General features: G+C 30.2%; 1 protein-coding gene across 3 annotated transcripts; it reads left to right on the forward strand.

The window, feature by feature from the left end:
* Positions 1-1,369: 1,369 nt before the first annotated feature.
* On the forward strand, positions 1,370-25,415 carry LOC132718759 (formin-J-like). Of its 3 annotated transcripts, XM_060702484.1 has the most exons (8): positions 1,370-1,556; positions 4,403-4,450; positions 8,692-8,779; positions 13,570-13,642; positions 14,258-14,359; positions 20,099-20,186; positions 21,557-21,721; positions 21,937-25,415. In XM_060702484.1, exons 1-8 carry the CDS (start codon positions 1,514-1,516, stop codon positions 23,007-23,009), a joined length of 1,680 nt encoding a protein of 559 aa, XP_060558467.1. In that variant the 5' UTR covers positions 1,370-1,513; the 3' UTR covers positions 23,010-25,415. The 3 variants fall into 3 exon arrangements, with proteins under 3 accessions (XP_060558467.1, XP_060558468.1, XP_060558470.1); XM_060702485.1 differs by lacking the exon at positions 1,370-1,556 and having other exon boundaries at positions 4,428-4,550; XM_060702487.1 differs by lacking the exons at positions 1,370-1,556; positions 4,403-4,450 and adding an exon at positions 8,500-8,518.
* The last annotated feature ends 1,309 nt before the right edge of the window (positions 25,416-26,724 follow it).

The following is a 26,724-nucleotide window of genomic DNA, read 5'->3' on the forward strand; positions in this document are numbered from 1 at the left end:
GGCGGCTGGTCATGGTCTGCACTGGTCGCATGGGTAGATTAGATTGGTGCCAATCGGGCTAAGAAATAAAGAAAAGGAAAAATAATAAAAAGAAATGTAGAGAAATATAAGTAATTGAACATTTTATTGTATTCTGCATTAAACGGTTTATTTGTTCAAATTGCTATCTCGGGTCTTCGATAAAAAAAAAAACTTGTAATATTTGATTTAACGTAATTTATTTCAAATCTGGTTCTTCGTGGTTTCTCGAAACAACACCGTAGGAGACGTACAACCTATCCTATAGTCCGAGGAGTCCATTAACAAACTCTGTAATTATACAAACAAAGGAGCGCTGGGCTATATATGGGAATTGTTAGTAGTTAACAATAATATTATTAGGGTATTTTATAACGATTCAATAGAATACATTTGAAAAAATGATAACTCGTTTTAAATTGCCATTTCCGACTGAAATGAATCATAGTGCCGTGGAGAAAAACTGACAGTTTGGCTACATTAAATTTTTATGTGGTTCTTTTAGAAACGGCCAAGTTAATTGTCAATGTAGCTCCCGATAACATAGTTTGTGCATTTTTTGTGCAAATATTTATTAAGATTTTTATTTTGTTTTCAATAAACGAAAGCAATATAAGTATTTTACCTAAATATAATCATATATATCTTTCGAATGATTTTTAAATGCCACTACCTAATGTTAACAACAGAACTCTAACTGTTTTATTTCAAATATGGCAAACTTACTCCGGCAATATAATGTTATTGCTATGCACGTGAGGATCACGTGCGGTAACATTTGATTGATTATTGTCAATCTTGTATTTTTTTTTCATTTATTAAAAAATATTTTCAAATATAACAAAATAAATCATATTATATATTCATTGAATATACACATTATTAATTAAATAATAAGGAATACATATTGTTTACAATAAAAGTACATCATTTTAATAAACGAAAAATTTAATTAAAACATTTTTTTTTGGTAAGTTTAAGTAAAAAAACTTTTTCATTTCTTTGTAAATCTGAAATTGAAATAGTATTGTCTGCAAATGTAAATGGTTATGAAGTACATGTAACTAGAAAGCAAATAATGTAAAAGGTCTCTTAAATTATACCTGACAATAATTTCCGATATATTATCATATCTCGATGCAAATAGAATGTGCTAATTTTCTACACGAGGGAAGAGCTTGAATAATTAGCAAGATCACAGTTTGTGTCAAAATCGTATATTCATAACAGACCAATAGAAACACACCATTGCTCTACCAGTGGTCTATAGTCTATATAAGGCCGCAATTGTAAGAACTATTCACTTGTGAAATCTGACAGATATTCTAGTGTATTCTAAAAGATATTTGATATTTAGCGGAAAGATACTTTGAACTCTTTAAGTGAATGTACGTTTTATTGTTTCTTAACATGCGCATATGTAGTATATAGATAGATATATTCAAAACAAATTTACATTTATATTAGATCTATATCTAATCAGTGATTGGAAGATATGATCGGAACTCATCAACACATGTATTTTGAGAATATATCTGGTAAGTTTGCATACATTTTTTATACCGCTGTTTATTTCTATTTAACATTTTTTACCCAATCTACGCTGCTATTTTTCTTGAATTCATTTTTATTTTCATTTATTTTCAACAGGGTACCGATACTATAGACTTTGTTTTCTTTCTTTTTTTATTCAAAACAGATTTCTCTTTTCCAAGACATAGATCTATTCATTTTTATATATAAAAATTCCTTTTTTCGTGTCATAAAATTCTTTATTTCTTTACACACGGTTAGGTTTTTTGCTACTTATTCAATATCTGTTTAAATGTATATACTTCATGCTGAGAAACATTTGCTAGGAAAGAATGTTAATATAATTTCAAATACTATAAAAAAAAACGAACAAATAAATAAATAAATGTAGTAAAGAGTTTACAGAAGAGCGTATATGAAATGTATGTCCAAAATATTTAAATACAGTATTTTATAGATCTATGCATTCTTGTTGATAATAAAATACATAACATAAAAAATATATATTTTTTATTAAAGGCCCATTGAGCCCAGAAAGCGCTATTATTTTTATTTAAGTTATAGTATTATGGATGTTATGTAACATACAAACAAATTTGAGAGAAAGTCTTTAAAACTTACCAATATAGCTTTATTCATTTTTCGATTTGATTCAAGATTATGTTTATAAAGAGATTCTATGACAATGAGCAGAATACTTATGATTAAGGACATTTTGGTAAAGATAATATATCACGTTTTCTAATACTATGAACACAAATGTCGTTTCTAACCTAGGGGAGGTAACTTTGTTCTGTAGTGAGATATGTTAAAATAAATTAACATTTTTTCCGATTTGAGCAAGTACACATGTATATTCGTTTATTTTTCTCTATTTCAACACAAGACTCGCTGTGTTTAAACTGAATATATATTGTTCGCCTGTTGCGAGTTCGATTTTCGCTTTTTATATACTTTTGTTGACAATTTGTTGCTCGTATTAGCTTAAACCTAATATTTTGAAGTTGGTATGCCCCTATTTTCTATTTTAGAGTATTAACATGATTTCCATTTTACATGATTTTATTTTACTTTATCGGAAAATCAACCGGATAGTATACATAATAAATTATATAGGTTATGTTTAATCTGTATTGAGTCATTTTCAGTCAACAAAAACAGATATGTTTACTTTCGCAAAAACCTTTACCGTACTGTAACGATTCAAAGCTGTAACTCCTAGTTTGCTTATCGTGAATTAATGCTACTATTCTAAATCAGATAAAGAAACGTTATTTATTTTTTGTAGAGGTAAACATATAGAAAGATATTATGGATATAGTGAAAATTGCACGTAAACATAATATAATGTTCGGACTGTTATGTTTAGTACTTAGTTTTTACCATTCCGCACAATAACCAAGTATATTTATATCATACAATGACTTGGGAAACGTTGTTTAAAATTCGAACAATACGTTTTTGGCAGAAATGCAGCTTTATACACTTTCACATACCGTGCTTATTAATGACATGCGTAAGTCATGCGTTGGTTCGTTGTGCTAGTGAAGATCCATCTCAAACCTTCGCATTTTCTTGATAGATTATTTAGAAAAATTAGGCGTCGCATTTTTTTCTGAGGGGGATGGAGAGAGGTGGGTCTTAATTATTTTCTTCTTCTTTAATAGAGGGTATTGCTGTTTCTGTTTGTTTCTGATGTTTGTGTTGTGGGTACCTCATTGTTTAAGGTTGAGGATTTAGAGTGTTTTATATATAAATTAATATCAAGTTAGTTATGATATTTAACATTCCTATATGCATATCATTAACATTCAACGCACTGTTTTATTTATTCAAACTTATATATTGTACTTACTGTATTAAGTGTAATACAAGCATATTGTAATGTGTCAAAAAATGAGGCTTAAGAGGTGTAAATATATAGGCCATTATTTAAACTGTTATCATGTACTGATTATAGAGATGTCACTTATTTCTACTCTCTTAATTATGACGTCCGCGTTTTAATCTTGTTAAATTGTGAAAATTGACAAGATAAAAATGAATGTATACAGTTAAAGTAAGATGTTCATGCAAATACAAGGTCACTGTCCTTTGCGCTTTTACCCTCGGCCAGGATAAAGTCCTAATATGTGAAAACGTTTAATGAAGGTAAATCCCTCAAATCTCAAATTTAATCTACCGATTTCAAAGCATCACAAATCCATTTAACAAATAGGGCATCCATCGCGTGGAAAAGTCGCATTCTTATGTTTCAAGTAATAATAACTGTGGGAAATTTCAGGAAGAAAATATATAAAGGTTAATTGAGTGCAGAGTCACGTGGTAGTCACGTGGTTACAACATGCCGGTTATTTTATTTCAGGTGTTGTTTTTTTTTTTGTTGTTGTTGTTTTTTCCCAAATATTTTCACATTGAGAACATTTCGTTTGTACATTCCATTTTTCTTTCGTGCAAAAAAGGAGTGGTGGCCTGGTGGCTCATCAATTCGATCCCTATTTGGTCACGACCATGTTTCTTCACATGACACCTGTACTGGTTACTTCCGGGAACCCAACGCGAGAGTAGTCTGAATTTGTATCATGCTTTGACTATAATGATAATAATGATGAAAATGATGATGATGATAATGATGATGATGATGATGATGATGATGATGATGATAATAATAACAATAATGATAATAATAATGATAATAATAAAAAAGAGGAAATCCTACCAAATGTAATAAGCCTTTGTCTCCAGCCTAGAGGCCAAGTCTGCACGTCTTTGCCGAAAGATCAAAATCAAAATCAGCATGATCAGGGTAATAGTTTTAAACTAATGCATTTTATTATTTTTATATTTTCAGATAAAGAATTAAAGCAGTATTACTATCCCAGCGACTATAGTCAATCAAGTACGGTAAAATAAAATATATATTGTTCGCTGCAAAGCGCTGAAACACTTAACAGAACACTTTTCAAGCAATTTCGAAATTTCATGGAATGGGTCAAAATGTATGTATCCAACGCAGGATTGTGTGTAATAATTAGTTTGGTGCTTTGCAGTTTTTCCTTTTAAAATGTTGTAAAAATATCAAATCCAAAAAACTGGGACATTGGAACTGTTTTTTCTCCAAATGTGATGCGTCAGTAAAGAATCAGTTTTGGTAAGAGAACGTTTTTGGATGGACAGGTAGAAAAAAAACATGCATGTACATGGATTTTGTGTTTTGTAATCTTCAACGAAAAGAGATCCTTTATTAACATGATCATAGTGAGAATTATAGAAAATATCTATCTCACTGATTGTTATTGCTATTATATATATTATGGGGATAATTCAAATTCCCTCTTTTTTACATAAAAGTATACACCAGCTTCACACGTGAATGCTTTTGGTATTAGCAGAGACTGTGGATTCAATTAACAGCAACTATCTGTCAATAAAATGACCAAACTATCTGTCAATAAAATGACCAAACTATCTGTCAATAAAATCTTCACATCGGAGAATTTAGTTGAGATACTGTGAGAACTCTTAAATTTGGTACTGAATAACTGAAAGATGAATTCATTTTCTTGATTTCAAAAACTATTTAGACAAGTCTGGACATGTATTCAGAAGGGGAAGAAATATGACAATTTACAACATTTTAAAAGATGCACATAATTCGGACGTCGATAATTCGGATTTCAACGTTTGATTTAGCTAATGGACCCGTAATGTTTGTACAAGATACCTAAAGCGAATTTTTCCAAGTGACATTAAAGGAATGACGCTGTCATAATAACATATGATTTGATCTCACGTAGCAGGAGACAGATTCTCAATTAATTTCTCAAAATTGCCACAGAAATAATTATTTTCTTTATTACCACATGGCCACTTTATCATAGAACTTTAATATAACTATTTCAAGCACTTACCGGATAAAGAAAAAGTCATGTTTCTTTACCGGACCAATGTAAGTACTGAAGAGAACGCTCCGACTAAGATGCACGCTACTGTAGTCCTGGTTGAACAGTTGCATTTTAGTTGCTGATTTGGTTTAAATCTTTATTTAATATGTAATTACATGGAAAACTCTAGATAATATAAAAATCATGGTCTGCATGGTCACTGGCCAAAAAATAACATCACCTTCGCATATAGTGTTAGTATGAAGTCTTTTTTCCTTTTTTTTTTTCTTTTTTTTGGTCCATTGGTCCAATTAATCAGTTTTTTTTCTGTCTAGCAGTACGGGTCCGATAACTTATATTATTGCACTCTAGTATTAATAAATTATACTTCAGCTCAAATTAAAAAAAAAAACGATTTTAGACACATAATAATTGAATTTATATGAAATAGTTAATTCAGTTACTATCCACGCAAGATCCCTCGTGCAATCGCTCTGTATATAGATTTTTTTTGATCGCTCGCACATTTATTCGACAGTGATATCAAAACAAAGACGTGTTGATCACATGTTTTAACTTTATGATATTATTATTATTTCTGACGGAGGTGATTATAGATTGAAAGTTCTTAGAAAGTGATTTGATTTAATTAATGAAATTATCAATTATCGAATGATATAAAATAAGAATGCAAGTTATGTTTAAAGATGGCGCTTGAAGGAACCTGGAATTCCAATTGTACGTTGTCCAGCAACTGACTATCAGTTTCAAAAAAAAAACAAAAACAAAACACTACGGAAACACTACTATTTATTGGTATTTCAATTGTAGGATCCAAACTCGATACTTGAAAATAAGATCAGTTGTTGAATATTCATTATTTTATCTATTCTGTGTATGTTTCTTAGTTTTTTAAAAGTGTTGTTGTGTTTGTTTGTGTGCGTGCGTTCGTACGTGCGTGCGTGTGTTGTTATATATGTTGTTGGGTGTATTGTTGTGGGATGGGGGATTTGTTGTAGTTTTTTTTTTTTTCAGTTAAAGAATCAAATTTTGGGTTTACTTGTTAAAAAGATTGCATTTTTCATATTTTGTTATTTTGTGTATTTGCAACGAACTATATTGTTTTGCGCACGGATTTTGATCAATGTTCTTTGGTCCCTGCAGGGATATTGAGATTGAGTTTATTGCCTTTCAAAACTAGAAAAGAACGAGAATAGCCGAAGTTATGTTACTTGATAAAATATACAGAATATTTTACGGGCACTTATCGGTTTAAAGAAACCATAATTGAAACGGAACGCCCAAATTTAGGGATAACATCTATATTAGACAAAACTTAGCAATTATTATTATTATTATTATTATTGTTATTATTATTATTATTATTATTATTATTATTATTATTATTATTATTATTATTATCATCATCATCATCATCTCAGTTTCAGTAAATAATGATTATGTGTTAGCTAGTGTTTTTTTTTTCTTTACTTCTGCGACGCACGCAATTTGATATTCGGAACACCTTGCCGAGTATCATTTATCCTTGTTGCAATTGAAAGCCTTGTTGCCGTGTTGAGAGTAAATCAGACGCGAGCGATTTTTTCTGCAATTCAATATACAATTCTTCTTGCTATTTTTATGACGAAATATTCATTTAGTTTATTCAAGAACATTCAAAATTGTCGCCTTTAGGGCAGCATGTTCCTTATTGGTTGTTATTTAATGACTGGACAATGGAAAGACACATTTTTGGCACTTCTGTTACAAAGTACACGCAGAGTTAATAGTCTGTCCGTACGCACTATATGTGTGAGACAAAATAACGGGAAACAACGGGCGGTGTGAAAACTATCTGTTTTGATGATGTCATCATATCGGTTCTTTCTCCTGCCGTAAAACGTGATCAGAAGTTTTCCATAGAACATCGTGTGGTGATATATATTTTTTCCCGCGTAAATGTATTAATGTTTATGCGCATGTGTGGCTTTACCCGACTCTTAAAAAAAAGAAACTATTCCAAATTAATTCAGAAGAATTACTATATCCGAGCCTCAGCGGTTTTCTTAAAATAGTAAATTAGGTAATAAAGTTTCTGGTATATTTTGTAACGAGAAAGCAAAAGAAAAGTATTTATGTTCATCAGTTATTTTTTATAACAAATTGCTCGTAGAGGCGATTCTTGAAAACGCTTCTAAAGAGAATTCTGTGTTTGGAAATGAATGGCTTCTTATATATTTACTTGTAAGCTTGTATGGGTTTTGTTCTAGTTAATTTCCGGGTGATAGGTGATTTTGCATTCTTTTCTTTTTTCTTCGGGGGGGGGGGGGGGGGGGGGAGGGAAAGGGGGGGCAGCAATGCATTAGAATTAGAGTAGCAGTTGTCTTTTATATATGTGTACATAATCTTTATAATTCATTTATCTATTTATTTAATCTCGTCTGACTAAAATTTTGCACACTCCATGAATTTTATGGCGTCATTAGACGGAAAAAATATAAAAAGATAGGCATGCTTAAAAAAGCAACAACAAAAAAAACGTTTCTGCACCAAACGTTACAGACATATTGCACACAACGCCGTGTAAAATTGTGTTCCGAAAGCTGTCACGTTGTAACAATGTGTGATAACTCGATACTTCGAAAAAAACGCGCTAATATTTCATTCACAAGTAATTAACTATATTAACAATACATTTGCTATGGTTAAACATTAATGATATACTCTTAAATATTAGTTTTGTTTTAAATAGTGTTGACTTTACATTATAAATTTTGAGCTCAATATATATAAAATAAAGTAAGAAAACGTCCAATGTAAAGTTTTTTTGTGTTTTTGTTTTAATTTTCTATGTTTAAAGTATTTTTTATCGTTTTATATCAAAACTTTGCTAGCTTGAATACTAACATTTCCTCTAAAATCCGCCTAATTGTTCTTTTATTTATTTTATTACAGCGCGTTTAAAGCCAATTCAACTACTAAAGTGTATGGTGGCTGTTTTATTCGATATCGACCTAGTTCTATTTATAGACTATCGTAGTAAATCCATGCTTGCATACGCGTGACTACTGTTTAAACGATAGGTATATAGAATAAACCGCACGTGAGGGAAAGCGTGTATAGTAATTAAATTGTCTACGAGATTTTTGTTTGTAGTAAACATTTTATTAAGAATTGTCATTTCAGTTTAAGGATTGCATTTGTAACGAAGTGAAAATTGGAAGCTGTGATTTTAAAATGAATTCTGAACTTTCAGTGATGGACTACGAGGAGAATAACTCTATGAAAATGCCTGTTAACGAAGGACCAACCTCAGCCCCCAAGATCCTGGTGCCCGATGAGCGGTTCGTTACTTTATTTTACTCATTTAGATTGCTAATTAGATACATGATAATGCACTTACATTATTTGTAAAGCAGTTAATGCTTAATGAATGATGCCCTTGTTATGTTTATATTGTTAATTTGTATTTGTACATGTATGCATGTTCGGGTCTGCACGGGTAATCGTGACGCACGGGTCTTGGCCTAGGGGACGTGATGTGTGAAAAGCCCTCGGGATATTTGTATGTGCCTTTTCAAGTCATTTATCGGGGAGGGTGTTTAAACTACGTATATATACATAATGAACATACAATTTCCTTATATACATGTAGTACAAATCTATACATGTATGTTCATTTTCAATTACGCTATATACATGTAGTGTAGGAATTTTTATGCTCATTTTCAATTATGCACATTATCCAATGATTAAAATGCTACAAGTCATCACTTATTAATTTCAATCTTTTTGTTGGCCTTTATCTTAACATATCTATGATATAATTTATATCATAAAACAGTGTAATACCATTTTCAGTCTCTATTAATTAGTTATTTATAATTAAATTGAATATTGACCAGAAAATCTGATTCAAACGAAAGAAATATGATTTCTCTTCAATACATTATTCAACAGCAAATAAATTATTTGTAAATATATTTTGTAGAAGATTTCACTGAAACAAAATTATGAAAAATATCATCACAGTTAAACTGAAATTTCCATGAACATTCATGTACATTCATCAGTAAATTTCACAATATAAACTTAAATCTTTATTAGTACTTCTAATGTTGGTAATAGATAATGAGATAAGAACCATATTTCAAGAAAGAAAAAACTATTTAAGGTTAACACACTTACAGGTTAATAAAAACCATTAAAATCAAAGTTAGGAGAGATAGTCAAAATGTAAGGAATGTTGATATAAATTATTATCAATCTATTTTTTACCAGTGGGTTATTCTCATTTAATTTAGAAAAGGGCCTTATCCTCTTTTCTCTTCTATTGGTGTATACATATCCCAGGCCACTTTGGGGCAACAAAACTGGCAAGTCAGTGTTGATGCATACAGAAGTAAACATCTCACCCCATTTGAGTTACCTGGTCCTTCAATTCACAAGTTTTGGTGACCTGCTCTTTTCCAGGATTGAGTGCGCCATAGTTAAACTTAACTAGCACCTAAGGATTTTTCAGCTTTTAAATTAGAAGCCATTAAAACCAATTAAAATTAAGACATATGCCAAATTTTCCAGTTAAGTAAGGAGTTAAGCATAGTGTGGTTAACATATCCTTTCATATTAAAGTTAAGTCACAAATAAATACAGTTATAATTCATTAATACCCTTTCAACCTCACCCCATCGCCTCCCCACAACCCTAACTGTTTCATGTGAATCATAGATACAGAATTGCATCAATAATAAAACAACTAAAAAAATAATGATTACTTTGCAAAAAAAAATTCTTACATGTAACCGAGAGCTTCATCATTAATTATCAACATTTCGATGCGTGTAATTGTGCAGCCAATAGGTATCAAACACTTATTAATTATTAATTATGTTTAGAATTAATAATAATTAGAAACTTTTATGTTATTGTATGCAATACTTTATTTAAGTATATATTATCATTTTGGTTCTCAATACAACATACTATCTATAAGGGGCAGTAACAAGTTACTATATTCTAAGTTGTCTCCCTTTGGTCTTATCAAACGTAATATAGAATGACTCATTATTTTAACAAATTTAGGTTTTAAGAAATATTTAACCGGAAGTTTACCATAGGCTGTACTGAGCAGTGACAGTCAAATGGTAACAAATACACACTTGAGTTTGGAAATGTCCCGTGCTATTTAAAAAGGACCCAAAATAAAAGCACTACATCTTGGCAGTGTTGTAACGTGGAGAGGGTAGGAATGTGGCCCAAATCTCTCGCTATTTCAGAAAAAACTGGAGCTTTTGGATGCATTGACTTCCGGTGCTTACGTGTTTGAGTGTCTTGAAAGCTATAGCGAACATATGAATAGAAATATAAATAAGCAGTTTCTTTGTTTTGCATGCATTAGGTAATGTACGAATATATACAAAGAATCATTTGTATGAATTTGTACTAAGAATAATGTAAATAAACAAAGGCAATATACTCCTGACAGAAATAATATTTACAGTACAACCTGTACTGAACAACCACAGCCTTCTTTTACAAGTAACCTCTTTATAATGATAGCAAACAATTTTTCTGAAAAGTAAGACTTCTGAATATAAATTATACCCTCTGAAAAGCAAACACCTATCAACAACAACCAAAATCTTTCTCTCATAAAAGGTGTTGCTCTGCAAAGAATGTACTGTATGCCACAGCAATCCTTTAATTATCAAGTAAGACTGAAAGAGTCGATATGTTCAACAATCCCTAGGTTTACTAATTAAAAAACCTGTTAACTCATAATCATACTTTTCATGAAATGTAATAAATTTGTGCATGATATAAAAATAAATATAAATTTACCTGCCAACGTAGGAGTGTGCAAATTAAACAATACAGGGATAGTTAACTGAGAAAACAATGTTCAAGACATAAAAAAGAAAATGTTCATGAAAAAAGTTCATTAAGTAAGTTATCAAATCCTTTTGTACACTGTAAACTAAAGGGACTCCACTGAGTTTTAACAACTGGAAATACTTTTTTTCTAGATTTTAAACCTTTCGATTGTGACCATAATTTCAAATAATAATCACATAAATTACCAATTTTTTCAATTTAATTCAGAGTTTATTTGTTAATTACCTTATTATATTTGTTCATAAGGTGATTGTCCAGCTTTAATGGTGATAAATGCATAGTCCCTAACTGGATGCAAACCCACAGGCTGTGAGGGGTCTTAAGTAATTTAAATTTGACAATCTTAACAATAAGGAATTAAACGTTCCAAATTTTAAGTTGATTCTATTTTCATTATATATTAGAAAAACAGACTGATGAAACTTTGAGCATTATTTGTTTTCATTAGAGAAGCGCAGTGGTGGCACCAAAATGGCCTGTTAGGTTAAGCTTTCAGTGCCTAGGAATTTAGCATCTGTCTTTGTAGGGTGGGGAACTTTACCATTTAGAAATACAAAAGTCAAAATCCCTTTCTATTGCTTTGTAAAAGTTGTGCTTAGCTTACACTTTACTGCATGGTGCATTGTTCAACATTTTTGTGCTGTAGTTATTTAATATTATAACACAATAAGGAGACTCTTCCTAACTTCCAAGTCCATTCTTTTATTTTGGATAGGTTTGAATCTTCATGCAAGTCGAACATTTTTAGTGACATTGAAATCGGCATAACAACCAGACAGTCACACAGATAAAGTACTTTAAACAAACCTTTGCATTATGCTCTAATAATTCGACAATTTACTATCAGCACCTTGGTGCCAACAGTTGTTAATAATTATAAGAATGGCACATAGTTCCCATGGTTAGTTAGTTTAAAAAATCAAAACTTACGGAATGGGGAATCTATAGCTTGCACACCATCACTCTCCTTGAAGTTGTAATTAATTAAAATACCATGAAACAGTGATTAAACAGGGATTTAAAGTTTAGGCGTAACTTACATTCTTGTGTAATTTTTTGGCCAGTGTGATAATTAAAAAGGATTGCATGTGTACAAAACCATCTGATAATTGTTACTTTATAAAGTATTAAATTTGACTTATATTAAGCGCAGTCTTTTCTAATTATCAGCTTGACCTTAAGGAATTGTTAACATTCATTTTATTATTATGTCACCTCAGCATCTGCGATGTGGTGAAATATTTCAACTTTTTCTAATGTGCTTATGATGCCTACAGACTGTAGCCTTACTGAACCATGCATAAAGTAAGGAAGGTTTCTTTTGTTCATATACTTTCATTGTCCCCCCTTTTGAGGTCACAGTCAGGCGCTAGAAATAGGAAAGATTGTTTGAGCAATTGCTATAGCATCACCAAAATGTGGTAAATGTGTAATTAATATGCAAATTAATGGATCTTTTGAACTAGCATTTAAAGTCTTTATTCCAGTTGACCCTTAAGGTAATCTTTTATTCTTGTGTACAACCTAAGGTAACCATATAGGTTCACAAGATGCACAAGTTCATAATAAGCATAGCTTATAAAATGTTTGCTTGCTGTCCATTGTCAACTACTAATATGTTCTTATAACTTGTTTTTTGTTTACATTAGAATTGACATGAAACACTAAAGTGTTTGTCGTCATAGTTGTCTTCGATTCACAAAACATTCATATTTCAAATTGAAAAGTTTTCAAGTTATTTAAACCAGAGGAACAACTGTCAACCAAAATTGAAAAGTTTTCAAGTTAACCAGAGGAACTACTGTCGAAAACATCTACTGATGTGTTATTTAAGGTTCTTATGGGACTATAAAAGATAATTGAAACTTATCGAAATTACTGCATTGCACTGTCTCCTAATGAATCGGTATAAGGGTCTTATCCTTGTAACATTTATAACTTCGTTAGTCATTACAAGTCATTGTAAAACTGTGTCTAAAATTGTTAGGTTTTTGAAAAATGAACAGTTTATACCCCTCTTGTGCAGACTCTTTTCGCAATGGTGCCAATGCGTCCTTGCTTTAAGTGAAGATTTTTTTTCTCTCGGAATTTAGTTTCACGTATTGTAGTGCCATGTATAAATGTTGTGTCATTTTTTTCAGTGCTGGTGTGTTTGATGTGAACAGTTATCTTTACTTTTCAGCGTAGCGACGATGCTGGCAAAGATGTATAATAATCAAATGTTTTGTTTCTCTTTCAGATCGCTCAATTTTTCCACATCACCAGGGGAGGAATTTGACTTTACATTTGTGAAGAAACCAAAAACTATTAGGGTAAGCTGTTAATTTCAGCTCACCTAATCCATATACTAAATGGCCTGAAAGAAAATGCAAATGCGGGCATAACGCTCTTAACTGAAAGTTAAAGCGGGCATATTGGCCTTTTAGTGTAAGGCAGTTAAGATTCTTATATGTGTCACTTGTAGCACTTAGAAGCGTTATGACGTGGCACTGTGACTTTTTTGAAAACCTTAATATTGAGTTTGTATCGAAAAAGATATATTTAAGATATATCAAGGACATTTCTTTTTCAGAATATATAAACCAAGTATTATATATCTAAACCATTCACACTGAACATCTTAAAATGGATGTTTCAGTTCAGAATGAATTTCACATTTTTTCTGAGCAACTTTTTACACAAAAATGAGTCGCAAAACTTCAAAAATAAAACATTAAAATTGTTTTATTTATTTATCAATGGCATTAATAGATGAATTTTTGTGTAAATTTTAAACCTTTTTTTCAATAATTTTATTATTTCCTTTTAATTGTTTTCATGCATGTACTATTTTGATTTATTAGTTTATTCAAACCGATCAATCTAAATCATATGTTATCTTAACTTACGTTATCTGGACACAATTTAAGATTCCATTGCTTTTACAGGACCCAATGTCACACAGAATTATAGAGAAAAGACGGAGGGACCGTATGAACAATTGTTTGGCGGATTTGAGTAGACTGATTCCAACAAACTATCTGAAACAGGTACTGCTTTTACTGAGATACAACATCTTTTATCACAATACTAACACAACTGATTTGGAACAGTAGTTTAGTCTATTCAGTGTTTGGCTTTTGAAAACAGAAACGCTTGAAAGAATTAGGCCATGTACAAAATTCTTTTTCGGAGATGGTTTAAAAATTCTGTTAATTTGCCATTTATTTGACAGTCTGAAGTTAGGTTATAGTAAAAGGGAAACCTGAAAAAAACAAAACATACAAAAGTATGATCCTAAAAAGCGAAAATGAAAATGAGTTTGTCGTTTGGAAATTGCTAACTCATACATTTTAATTTTATTTTACCAAAAAAAAAATCGAAATGAAATTGGATCTAAAATTATGGAACTTTGTTCGGTTGGTACAAATATCTAAATTTTACCAAAAACTGGAATGATTTTAAGTTGGATTTAAAAACCATGCATCTTGATTGATTGATAAGATACGAAACTTGGGAAAAAATATTTTAAAATGTAAAATCTAAATGATGCACAATATGAAATTTGATGAAAATGGCATTACCAGAACATTTATAAAAATTCAACATGGCCTAATCGCGACTTTGGCAGAATAAAAATTGTATATATAAATACGCAAGGCTGTAAAAATCATTGTATTTTGTTATCTCTTGGGTTTTTTTTAATTATGAACGGTACTATACAAATAATTTTTGAATACTGCAAACAAGAGTGAATGTCAGGAAACCAGCATAGGCTTGACAACGAACGTTAAATAATAGTTTTTCTTGAAAAAATGATTTAAGAAAGGGAAGTGAATATACACCGACAACTTGATAAGGCAAAACTTTCAGAGCAAATCTCCCTACCTTGATCAAATGTTTAACTGTTAATTACGCTTAACTTACTTCTTGTTCTTTTACGTTTGAAGCAATATTTTCATTTTTAAAATTCTAAATACCTTATTTTTTGTATTCTCAATTTATCATTATTTTAAGAAAAGGTTACATTTGCCGGGATTAAATAATATTTAAGGGGGTTCTGTAAAAATAAGAATAAGAAAGTAAGGGAATAACATTTTCTATGATTGACGTTTTTGCATTTAACAAAGTCCAATGATAGACACAGCCTTGCATGCAACAGTAAATTGCCACGGTGCTTGCTATATGCACAGACGATACAAAAATGAACTGTTAAAAGTACCTGCTTCAAGTAAATGAATAGAACATAAAGAAAACAAAAAACTATAACATTGTGAAAAAAGATGTTCACGGGTACATCGAGGTGATGCGTTTAAAGTTGTATCGTGCTTCTTCGTGTAGCACTAGATACGGCCAACATAAATTAAAGTAGTATCCGGTTTCTTCTCTTAGAACATAATACAACCTTATACAGTAACACCATGCTTATATTAAACACCTGCATAAATTCAAGTATTTGCATTTTTTGAAAATCAAAATACTTTTTTTTCAGTTTTGGCCAATTAAGTAATCTGATATTATTTGATTCAGATATATTTGAATTTTTGCAGGGTAAAGACACAATAGAAATGAAATGTCAAAAATGACATGATTCTGAACAGACTTTTGCATTTTTTCTAATCAAAGATGCTGCTAGAAAGTTATAAATCCATGAATTATGGTATAAGCATGATTAAATGGAAAAGCCTATTTAATGGAGTAGGATACCTTCGAGTGTTTTTGTAAATGCAATTAGAAAACCATAGTTATATTAAAAAAAAACAATTTCAAATTTTAAGTAAAAGTCAAAACAAAATATATAAAAGACTACCCCTTGTTAAGCTTATCAGTAAAATGCTATCAGTATTGTCCGATTTCTTGTAAAACTAATCGGATGGTTGTCCAAGGCCCGAGATTAGTACCATTGGATTTACATTATATATTATTCAAGAATTTCATTTGCAGAAGATTGATCTGCTTGGACGAAGGTATCTTTAATACTACTTTAAATGGCACTTTGTTACCACAAAAAGTGACTATTCATGATTAATGGTTTTATATAATTTTTTATTATTTTTTTGTTTGTTCGATAGGAAATATTTCTTTTTAGGCCACAGTTTCTGGTGGCAGCATCTCTGATCATACAAAATGACAATGTAGCCGCACACTTCCTTCGAGAGGGGCGACATTTTGTAAATTGGCAATTCCCTTTGCTTTATTTAATTTTCTTTTGTAAATTTTTCGTAGAATGATAACAATTAGCATAAGAAGGTCTTGAAAATTAAATGATATATACATATATTTAATTATTAAAAGTACCATTGTATTTAAAGTAGATTTTTTATTTATCAAACTTGGATCTAATGTTTATTATAATGCCAAAGTACATAATGTCAGCCTCTCGGAAGAATAGTCTATGACAGGTCAATTTACTTTTGATACAAGCAAGCACATCAGGCGTTAACTTTGGGTGTAATATGCCAAGTAAAGATTACTTTTTGTTCGAGCCTTTTTACGTATGTTGACATGTGATTTTTTTGTATTATTTATATGATAGTCCTTTTTTCTTTTTGTTCACGTTATAATTTTGATTATTATTTGAAATATTTCATTTTTGTTTCATTTGTGATTTCAAAGTGACTTAATTTTTTGTCCTATACTTACTATTTAGCTTAGTTTTTACAGAATTTATGTTGACAAACTAAAGCAAGGGTAGAAAACAAACACGACGATTTAGAAATAGATAACTAATCAGTACTAAACTATGTGAAGATTTTGCTTAAAATTATTAATTTTTAGTACAATTCTCCGGATAGCTTTTACTCTAGACCGTTGGATTTTTTTACTTGCAATCTTTAAATAACGAATTGCATTAAAATATCAAGAAACTTTCTATAGGGATTTAAAAAAAAAACAACTTAGTATTTCATTTAAATTAGTGTTCTTAAAATTCAAAGTCAGCTAGAAATGAAATACTTCTTTCTTTGCTACTGGTTACTCTTTTATCACAATTTTTATATTTTCCTTCATGAGCAACAAGAATTTTCTAGAAAGAAAAAAAAACAGGTTCAAATATTAAAAACAAAATATTATTTTGAATAACCCCATAAATTACTTGAGAAATTTGAAAATATCAACAAATACATTTGTTATGTCCATGTGCAATATTACAAAGCCTTTTGTTTGAAATCTGCATGAAAGCGTGATAGGAATATTGATCATTTAATACACATGGTCGAACATGTGACTGAATGTCTGTCTCTGGTTCCTATCGGTTTTTCATTCATAGTAAAAGCAGAGTAATCACCTAACAGTGATAGATAAACATTATTTGCTTATTGCCTGCCTCAGCGTTGATGTTATGGAAAAATCACTAGATAGAACAATGAAAAAGCTCAGGTGTAATTTGGCTAAAGTAGGATTAGCCTAAGAGCTTGTCACATGTTGAGGCATGCCGTTTTGAACAAGATACCTCGTCAAACCTGACAGAATCTGAAATGGTATAATTAGAAACATGTTGTGATAAACATGATTCGCCAAATGTAGTTTGCTAGAAGTTGTTGCATTATTAATTTTCTGATCAAAATTAATTTTTCGAAAGTATTGTTTCCAACATGGTGCAAATACATGCAGCTGTAAAGACAGCAACTAGTGTATGATTTGTGATTGTATTTTTTTTTCTTTCTCTTGTAATGGTTGATAGATACGTCTGAAATCTCTATCTTATTGCTTTTCATTGTTTGTAAATCTTATTCAACGAATATGATGCACAAGCTGCAACAAACCATCTTTTTTTTTTAAAAAAAATAACTGAAATGTTTGTAACATACCATATTTTGTACTGGTTTTATAATGAAACAATACATTTGAACGTTTACCAAGAATAAAGTTAACAACAAATTGATATGCCGTTTAAGGAGAAATTCAAAAATGAAATTCCAATAATGAAAGTCTAGCACGTGCACCTTGGTGTCCAATTTCGTTACCTGAAATAAGTTTAATGTTCAATTAAATTTCTGTATTAAAAGCCATTCCTCTTTTGTTGCTGCTTAGCTTTAAACGAGGTCAATTGTTTATGAGGATCAAAATGTAAAGAACTGGTTATATTTCCCTGTTTAGAATCCCATGCGGTCTTTATTCAATAGTGGAAAATATATCTTGAAGTGTTATAGTGTGTATTCTTTTTAATTTTAATTTTGTATGTTAGTTATCCTTTTAGAAATCTGAATTTATCCTTTCCATCATTCAACTAGCTCACTTAAAGATGTTCATTGGACTTTACTGATTTTATTTTTGTTTCGATTAAAAATATAATCCTTTCCATCATTCAACTAGCTCACTTAAAGATGTTCATTGGACTTTACTGATTTTATTTTTGTTTCGATTAAAAATATAATTATTTAATATTTTTTACCATATTTTTTTAGTGTGAATGACATTGTTTAAATTACATATAAGTTTGGCTCGAGATATGAGATTTTTATTTTGTATTAATGTAAATTGAAGCGGCATTTCATAATTCATAATTCTTTTCTTTTACATTTAATAAAATGAAAGTCATTTCTGAATTAAGATACAATATGAACGTTTTACAGATTGACAATGAGTGCATAATTTTAAGGAAAAACGTATATGAATTTTTTGTTTCTTGTTAGTTTTTTTTCAATTTAGTGATATTTAATACTAATGACTAGAAATGTAATATCTTAATGTTTATTGTTTTATTTTTATTAATATTTTTTAAAGAAGTTTTATCCTTGGTGATTGTAGTTAAAAAGCTAAGTTTTCCTTTTTCATTTGATGAATGTACATGTATAGAATTGTAGTCAAACATTTTCTTTTAATTTATGAAAACAAATGAAGTGCCGCTTCATGGTTTTGTGATTGTTAACTTTACAATATTTTGACTCTATGAAAAGTTTGTTCTGACTTGACATTTTTACACCAAAGTTAACACATGATGTGATCAACCTTATGTCAAAAGTAGATGTACCTGTTATGTTCATGTTTTTCACAGATGCCCTGAAATGTTCGGTTCACATTCAGAAACTTTTTCGATTTTTTTTTTACTTTTAATTATGTACAAAGGGTTTATAAATCATTTTATCTGAAAACATATATTTGATGTTGTATAACATCACTGTATTTTTTTAAAGAAATGATTGGAGGTAGAGAACAGTTATGAAGTTGATATGATTTCTAAACCTTTTGTCTTTTTCATCACAATTTATTCCTTGTTTTTATCATTACCCCTAATCTACATATGTATACTTCAGCTAGCTTATATAGTCGCAGGTACTTTAAATACGCAAAAATATCCCCTGGGCCTACGCTGGTATGTAAACTTGGGTTTGTAAAATATATTCTGCCATCGGAAAAACTGGTATAATCTTCTTTTCATCTGATTTTGTCAACGCTGGATTTATAGTATTATTGTTTAAGCAGGATAGAGTGTTCTTTTTCTTATGTTCTTCTGTTATACTAACACTAACCGATTCATGTTTCTTACTTTACATTTCTTACTACTTTCCATGATACCATACGATTTAAGTAACAAGTTTGAGTTACATTATTAATTTTCATTTTCATTTGTAATATAATACTGTAGGAATAGTAATCATCGTGTTTTATCTGTAATATTTTATAGTTTTTAATAAATCTTTATTTACTTAATCATCATTAGATAATTCATTTGATTAATTGCTTTAAATATATTTAACACTGTCAATTTAAATAATCTTATGTACACACCATTTATTGGTGTCAAACCTGCCATTACTTGTAACTTACCTTTCACCTTTGATTTACAGGGTCAAGGACGGATTGAAAAAACGGAGATTATAGAGATGGCCATTAGGCACATCAAAAATCTCACTAACAAAACAAACACACAAGGAGGTAAGCAAAAAAGTTTATTATTAACATAATTGTATTAAAGAAATAGTAAAGGAAGCAACCATTTTTGGTGTTGCATGTTTTTTTTTTCTCAACTAAATGAAGCTATTAGTTCTTATTCAACACTATTCTTTCTTATTCAACGTGTATATCTGATTGATAAAGTGACGATGGTAAGCAAAAAAGTTTATTATTAACATAATTGTATTAAAGAAATAGTAAAGGAAGCAACCATTTTTGGTGTTGCATGTTTTTTTTCTCAACTAAATGAAGCTATTAGTTCTTATTCAACACTATTCTTTCTTATTCAACGTGTATATCTGATTGATAAAGTGGCGATGGTAATTTACAGAACAAACAGGTTAATACTAGTGAGATCTAGTTACACTAGTTAAGTATCTGTCAGCGGTTTTATTACTTCAAGGCTGCTAAATATTGTGCTTAACCCAGTAAAACAATAGTATGTTCTAGTTATTTATCTATTATTACTCTTATAAGGTTTTAGTTGAAGTAGAATTTTACGCAACGTTCTTTGACTTGTATGAATAAGCAAACATAATTGGGATATGATACAAAAATTACAAAAATAATTCAACAGATGGACACAAAGGGAAAATAATATTTTTCAATTGAAATCTCATTTTATCCTCTTCGAAGGGAGATGCAAATACTGCCTTGTCCATCTTCCGTCCGTCTGTCCGTCCGTCTGTCACATTCTTTCTTCCGGAGGATAACTTGAAAATTATTGAAAGCACTTTATTTAAATTTCTAACAGTGATACAATTCATTGAAAGGACGTGCAGTGGTCAAGAATCATAACTCTACCTTAATTTTTGAATAATTTTTTATAATATTAATAAATGCGTGCCCTGAAATTAATTCTAAACTATCAAGATTGTCTTTGAAACTATACACAATTAGTAGAGTCTCGAAATAGGAAGTGTAAAATTAAAGAACCATAACTCTGCATTTCTAAGTAATACTTAATGATAGATACCATTGAAAGGAAGTGCAGTGTCAAAGAACCATATTTGTGTCTTCCTTATATTTTAACAATCTCTTTTTTTGCTCACTCTTCATGCTCATCAATCTTTATTTATTGTGATGTCTTTCTTATCTGGTTGGAAGAAATATTGGGGTTTCTTCTTACTTTGGATGAAGTAAGTTAGTACGGGGGTCCATGTAACTGGTACAAAAAATTAGATTTTTTTCAATTTTGCTCTGGCAGCTTTTGTCGATGAATGTACATTAAAAACATTGACAAATGTGTAGGTTCGGAAACATCCATCTTCTACATCAATATTTTCATTATACCGATTTCAATACTGTGTATATATAGATAATGTAATTATGTAATGTATTTTATTTAAAAGGGCTGAAGTCAAGTCTGCCCGACCGCTTTCTCGGATTCAAAGAATGCCAAGATGAAGTGATGAGGTACCTGGTGGAAGTGGAAGGTTGGGATGCCCACGATCAACTTTGCAGCAGGATGATGTCGCATCTAGAACAAGCCGGCGAGAAATTCCGGATAATGAACGGTAACATTTACATAAGTTTCAAAATTTATGCTGGTTTCTTAATGAAATACTACCTCGGAGAAAATGTATTTGTTATATAAAAACGCATTATTTATCTGCATATGTTATTTGTACAGATTATATCTCTCTTATACTAAATATTCTTTAAAATGAGCAATATTGGTTGTAAATGAAGATATTTATTTTTAAAATTAAACAAATACCTTAAATTGTAGATGAATCTCTAAGCCAAGCCGCTAAAGAAGAGCAGTATAGACACGTTGAGGAAGATATTCACGCCGTTCACAATGGTCAAACTATTGTTCTTGAACCTGGAGGTACAGGTCCCCCACCTCAGTTTTACCCAAGCCCACCTCAAAATACAGCCCAGATCACTACACCGCCTCAGCCAGCTGCTCAGAGTGAAAATACAAGCCCACAAAATTCATTTCCTAGTTTTGAGTCATTTGCCAGTGCACAACAAATTACGCAAGAACATTTGAAAAGGGATAAACACCTGTGGACTTTACTTGCAAGTAAATACAACGCAAAGAATGTTGTCGAAGATTCGGGTCTTTCTACTGGTCCAGGGTCCAATATCTCCAATACAACAGATTCAAGTATGAAATACTCTGGTAATGGCTCATACAAAATTCCATTAGAGCCAGTGCCGACATTAAACAATTCGAGTAGCCAAACGAGTATGGACACAAGTTCAGATAGAAATGATAGTAGTGTATACAAATTCAAGCATAATATAACAAAGCGGTTTTCTGAGGAGACAACGCCTAAGATGGCAAATCCGAGTGATTCATCATCCATAAGCTCAAGAGAAGATCAAAAGCGATGTGAGAAAATGAAGAGAAAGTTCCGTCATGTTCGCTCACGAAGTCCGAGTAGCATCTCCTCTCAGTATCCGAATTCGGACAGTTCAAATAACAACAGTAGCTCTAACGGAGAATCAAGCAGTACAGGGGACGAGGTAAAGCCATCCTGTTACCTCCCAGGATTTGTATTACATCCTGTGGGAACACATTACATTCCCTTGTCAATCCATCCATCAAATGTTGGATATGACTTTTTTGCCAAAGCTACTCAGCAAGGGCCAAGGGTGTTCCATCCAATCAGCATTCCAGTGAATTTTGGTGGACCACTGATATATATGAAAAATATTGGAATTGAATCGAAAGCAAATGGGTCAGGGGTACAGAGTCTCTCATCTGAAGGTAGCAATAGCAGATGTCCATCCGGCTGTCCATCGGAAAACAGTCCCAATCCGGAGCCGGAACCCGTGAAAAGTGCTAGTTAAACATACGTCAGTGTTTATAAACTGAATTTATAGTTATGTCAGAGTTCTTGCGGTCTTGTTTAGTTATTTTATGAACAAAATGATTGAATCAGCTCAAGGTTCGCATATTTATATTTGATATTCTTGACAAATGTTCATCAAATGCCATAACTTCATTGTCTCACCGCATATTTTCATCATTGTCATCATATATATTACATAAGATGCATTGCGAATATACATTGCAATACACGTGACGAGTATCATTTTTTATCAAGTTTTATATTTCATCCATTTTTTATCACGTGTATCATACGGCGGTGCTGATAATTTTATTATACACTCGATCGTTATTGTTGTGTCGTGAATACAAATGTGACACTTATTCTGTAAATGCTACATGAATTTAGAGCTGTCTTCATATTTATATCCTATATGTAGCAGATACATTTTTTTCTATTTCTATTGTGTTAAAAACGTTTTGTATTTATCTGTGAAAAATAATGTGTATAAGTCATTGTTTAAATTGATTATGTATTTCTATCATTTATTATATGTGTTCTTAGATATTCAGTTTCTAACTTATAATAAGGTAATATTATTATTTATTCTTCAATTTCATTGACTTTTATGCGTGTGCGATTCTCCCAGAGATCGAATCAGTCATGCTTTCATATTCTCTAATAAAAGAATAGTTTTATTCAATAGGCGATTATTATATTTTTAATAGATTTTTCTTTTTTAGATTCTAAGATATATTATTGTTTAATATAATACTAAAATTAATTAAGATATTTGATTTATTATTTCTTTTTTTTTAAATAGAAATTGCTAAACTTTATGTGAAAAGAAATGAACACTAAAATGTTAACATGAGAAATTGTGTTTATTATGGTGGATGACTTCTATATGTCTTCCTGTGCACATGTTCTTCAGTAAAATTCTTTATAAAATTCGTTTGAATTAAGGTTATGTTTACTTTCCAATGTTCAACATATTTGGTTATGATATTTATAGAATAACTAAATGTCTAATTAAAGTGGCTAAAGCCCCTTTTTAAACGCAGACACTTAGGGTTCAGACTGGCTAGAGAAGTTTAATATTTATCATTACTAGGTTGTTTTAAATGGTTTTCCATATTTTCTGAATAGGATTTTACTTAATTTGGCCTAACATAGAACGGGCAAATCTGACAATATTCTGAATAAAAGCGCTTCCGTATCAAAAGAAGACTAAAACAGTATTTTGATTTGGTAAAAAATTAACATTGTTTTGTAGGACTTATATCTAAAATATGGATATTAATCATTTGCGATGATCAAAAATATCACTTGACTTTGAAGCGACCTTGGCCATTTGAGCCCTAACTGTCTGTTTTGTTATATTAGTTTGGTTTTATGCATTATCGTTGTTTAGTAGCTGTTGTAGAAAATAATTTTGAAAAAAAAAATAAAAAGAAATGTCGTCTTGATGAAAAGTATTAGTTTAACTGAAGAGTTTGTATAATGTATAGGACAATTAAATATTATTTTTACAAAGGAAGTTTTTTGTGCACTATGTATGCGCCTTGCATATCTTTTTCACAGAAGTGGTTTTATGATAGTGTTGCCATTTTTAGATAAACTTGTTATTAATGTTGTTTTTGTTTCATTATTGAATTTTGTTTTTAGAAAAAAATGGCACATATATTTTAAAGTTTGGAATTCGACGGTTTTAAGGTTTCGAGGATTTTGAAACTGTGATAAAAGTTGTTTTCCGTTATTGATAAGTATTATACAATAAGGAATTTGTGATTATTTTACTTTGTTGATTGTCCTATAATATGATGGTTGAAAAAGGTCCATAATTTTGCCATGTTTGATATGTGGTAGTTTGTTAAGAATAAAACAATACCTGTATTCCAATATTTTATCAGTAATTGCAATATGTGCGTTGACTTTGCGAAGCAATGGTTCATGTTAGGCAGCCATAATAAATGACATGTTTTTGTTACTGATGAAATTTTTGAATATATGTATTATTGATAAATTGGTGGATGTTTTAGCTGGTATTTTAGAATTGTGATGTTGTAAAGTTTTTTATTTGCTCAAGTTATCGTAAAAACATACAAACTTGTAGCACATAGGAAAGGAAACACGGTCTTTTTTGTAAAGTATTTTTATAGTTTGGCATAAACTATTAGTTGTTATCTAATGAGGAATTTGATACAAAGACAATACATTTCAAAGTTTTAATAAGAAATAAAGATTTACTTGTAATTTTCATATTTTCATATTTGGGAAAAACACGTTGTAAGAATTTCAAAAGTTTTATGATTGATATTATTTTGTATAAAGAATACTAAAAATAAAGAAAACTGATAAATAACCAATATCTTGAAATTGTTAAGAAATTTTCTGAAGGGTGGAGCAAAACAAATCTTCATGTTTAAATAAGGTGAAAAATGTATCTGATTTGTATTTCATTTGTCATGCTTTGAATTTGATTTAACTTAAAAAGGTCATATGTCAGCTTTGACTGATTTTTACTTCTAACTGAAGCAACATTGCAGTTAAGGTAATTTTTTTCTACATTTTAGGGTAAAAAGATGTTATATCATCTATTGATATTGCTCAATACTAACAGTCCATTGCAAAATTGCATCTTGCAATATTACTAAGTTGGTAGTTATGTAAATATTTGTTACTTTTTGCGAGTTTATAATTTGAATTGTTCGTTTCAAGACATAATTTAAATATGACCTTTTCTTACTGATAGTTTGATTTATAGTAATGTATTCTCTCTTCCTGACAAAAAATGCTCTTCCCTTAAATAACACGTTTTTGTTTGGGTTTTGCTTATCGTTTTTGAGGTTTTTGATAAGTTTTTTTCTTCTAAATTTTCAATTTTCAAATATTTTGGCACTTTTGTTTTGAGAATAACAACTCGTATACACAATTAATGGAATAGATAAGCAATTGATAATTGTCTGTGCTAAGAGGCGTTGGATAAGTTACACATCCAAGTATCTCTCATGGACAGACTCGGAATTTTTAATTAATAAATTGCTGTTTCCTTTATTTCCATTTTTACTCCAAGTTTTGTTTCTACAATTAAGACACAATTTAATTTTTTATGTTTAAATTTTAATTGAAATCCCTTTTCCCATTTGCAATGTGATGAAAAATCTCATATTTTGCAAAGCAATAACGTATTTCCTGCTTATATTATTATTAAACTGTGACTTACATATGTTAGTTTTCATCAGTTTCGTGCAGTGTTTGTTACTATCATCTAAACTCATGAACTTTAACGCTATTATTGGTTAAACTAATAAGAAACATGTGGAAATAGAGAATTCGGAAGTGTTATTAAGGACTTTCAGGGATATAGATAAGATTTGATAAAAGTATCTCTTATGCTTAAACAATGTTCTTGTACTTTTTTATTAACAGTTTAGAGTTTTAAAAGTTATAAAAAGTATCAAAGTTTCCAGACATCTTTAAAATTGACATTATATTTTATTTTTGTTAACAATTGTTAGATATAAATTAGAAAGTTGTTAAAGAAAAGACAAAATTATACCATATTTTAGAAATTTTTAATTGTTATGTTTTTTAAGAAAAAGGAAAAAATGTTATTTTAGCACATATACATTGTTACATAAATAAAATTGTTTGTTCATTATCATCAAATTAGCTGTTATAAATAAAATAAACATGTTTTGTTGACAAAGTTAAACGTTTTATTTGTGCTC

Source organism: Ruditapes philippinarum, unplaced genomic scaffold (genome assembly GCF_026571515.1).
Source record: "Ruditapes philippinarum isolate M1 unplaced genomic scaffold, ASM2657151v2 ctg6043_1_1_1_1, whole genome shotgun sequence".
NCBI classification, from domain to species: domain Eukaryota; kingdom Metazoa; phylum Mollusca; class Bivalvia; order Venerida; family Veneridae; genus Ruditapes; species Ruditapes philippinarum.

Excerpts from the sequence above, each read along its gene's own strand:
- LOC132718759 (XM_060702484.1), top strand. The coding sequence starts at position 1,514 with ATGATCGGAACTCATCAACACATGTATTTTGAGAATATATCTG. Across the intron at positions 8,780-13,569 it reads ATCCTGGTGCCCGATGAGCG|ATCGCTCAATTTTTCCACAT; the intron begins GTTCGTTACTTT and ends TTTCTCTTTCAG. Across the intron at positions 13,643-14,257 it reads AGAAACCAAAAACTATTAGG|GACCCAATGTCACACAGAAT; the intron begins GTAAGCTGTTAA and ends TTGCTTTTACAG.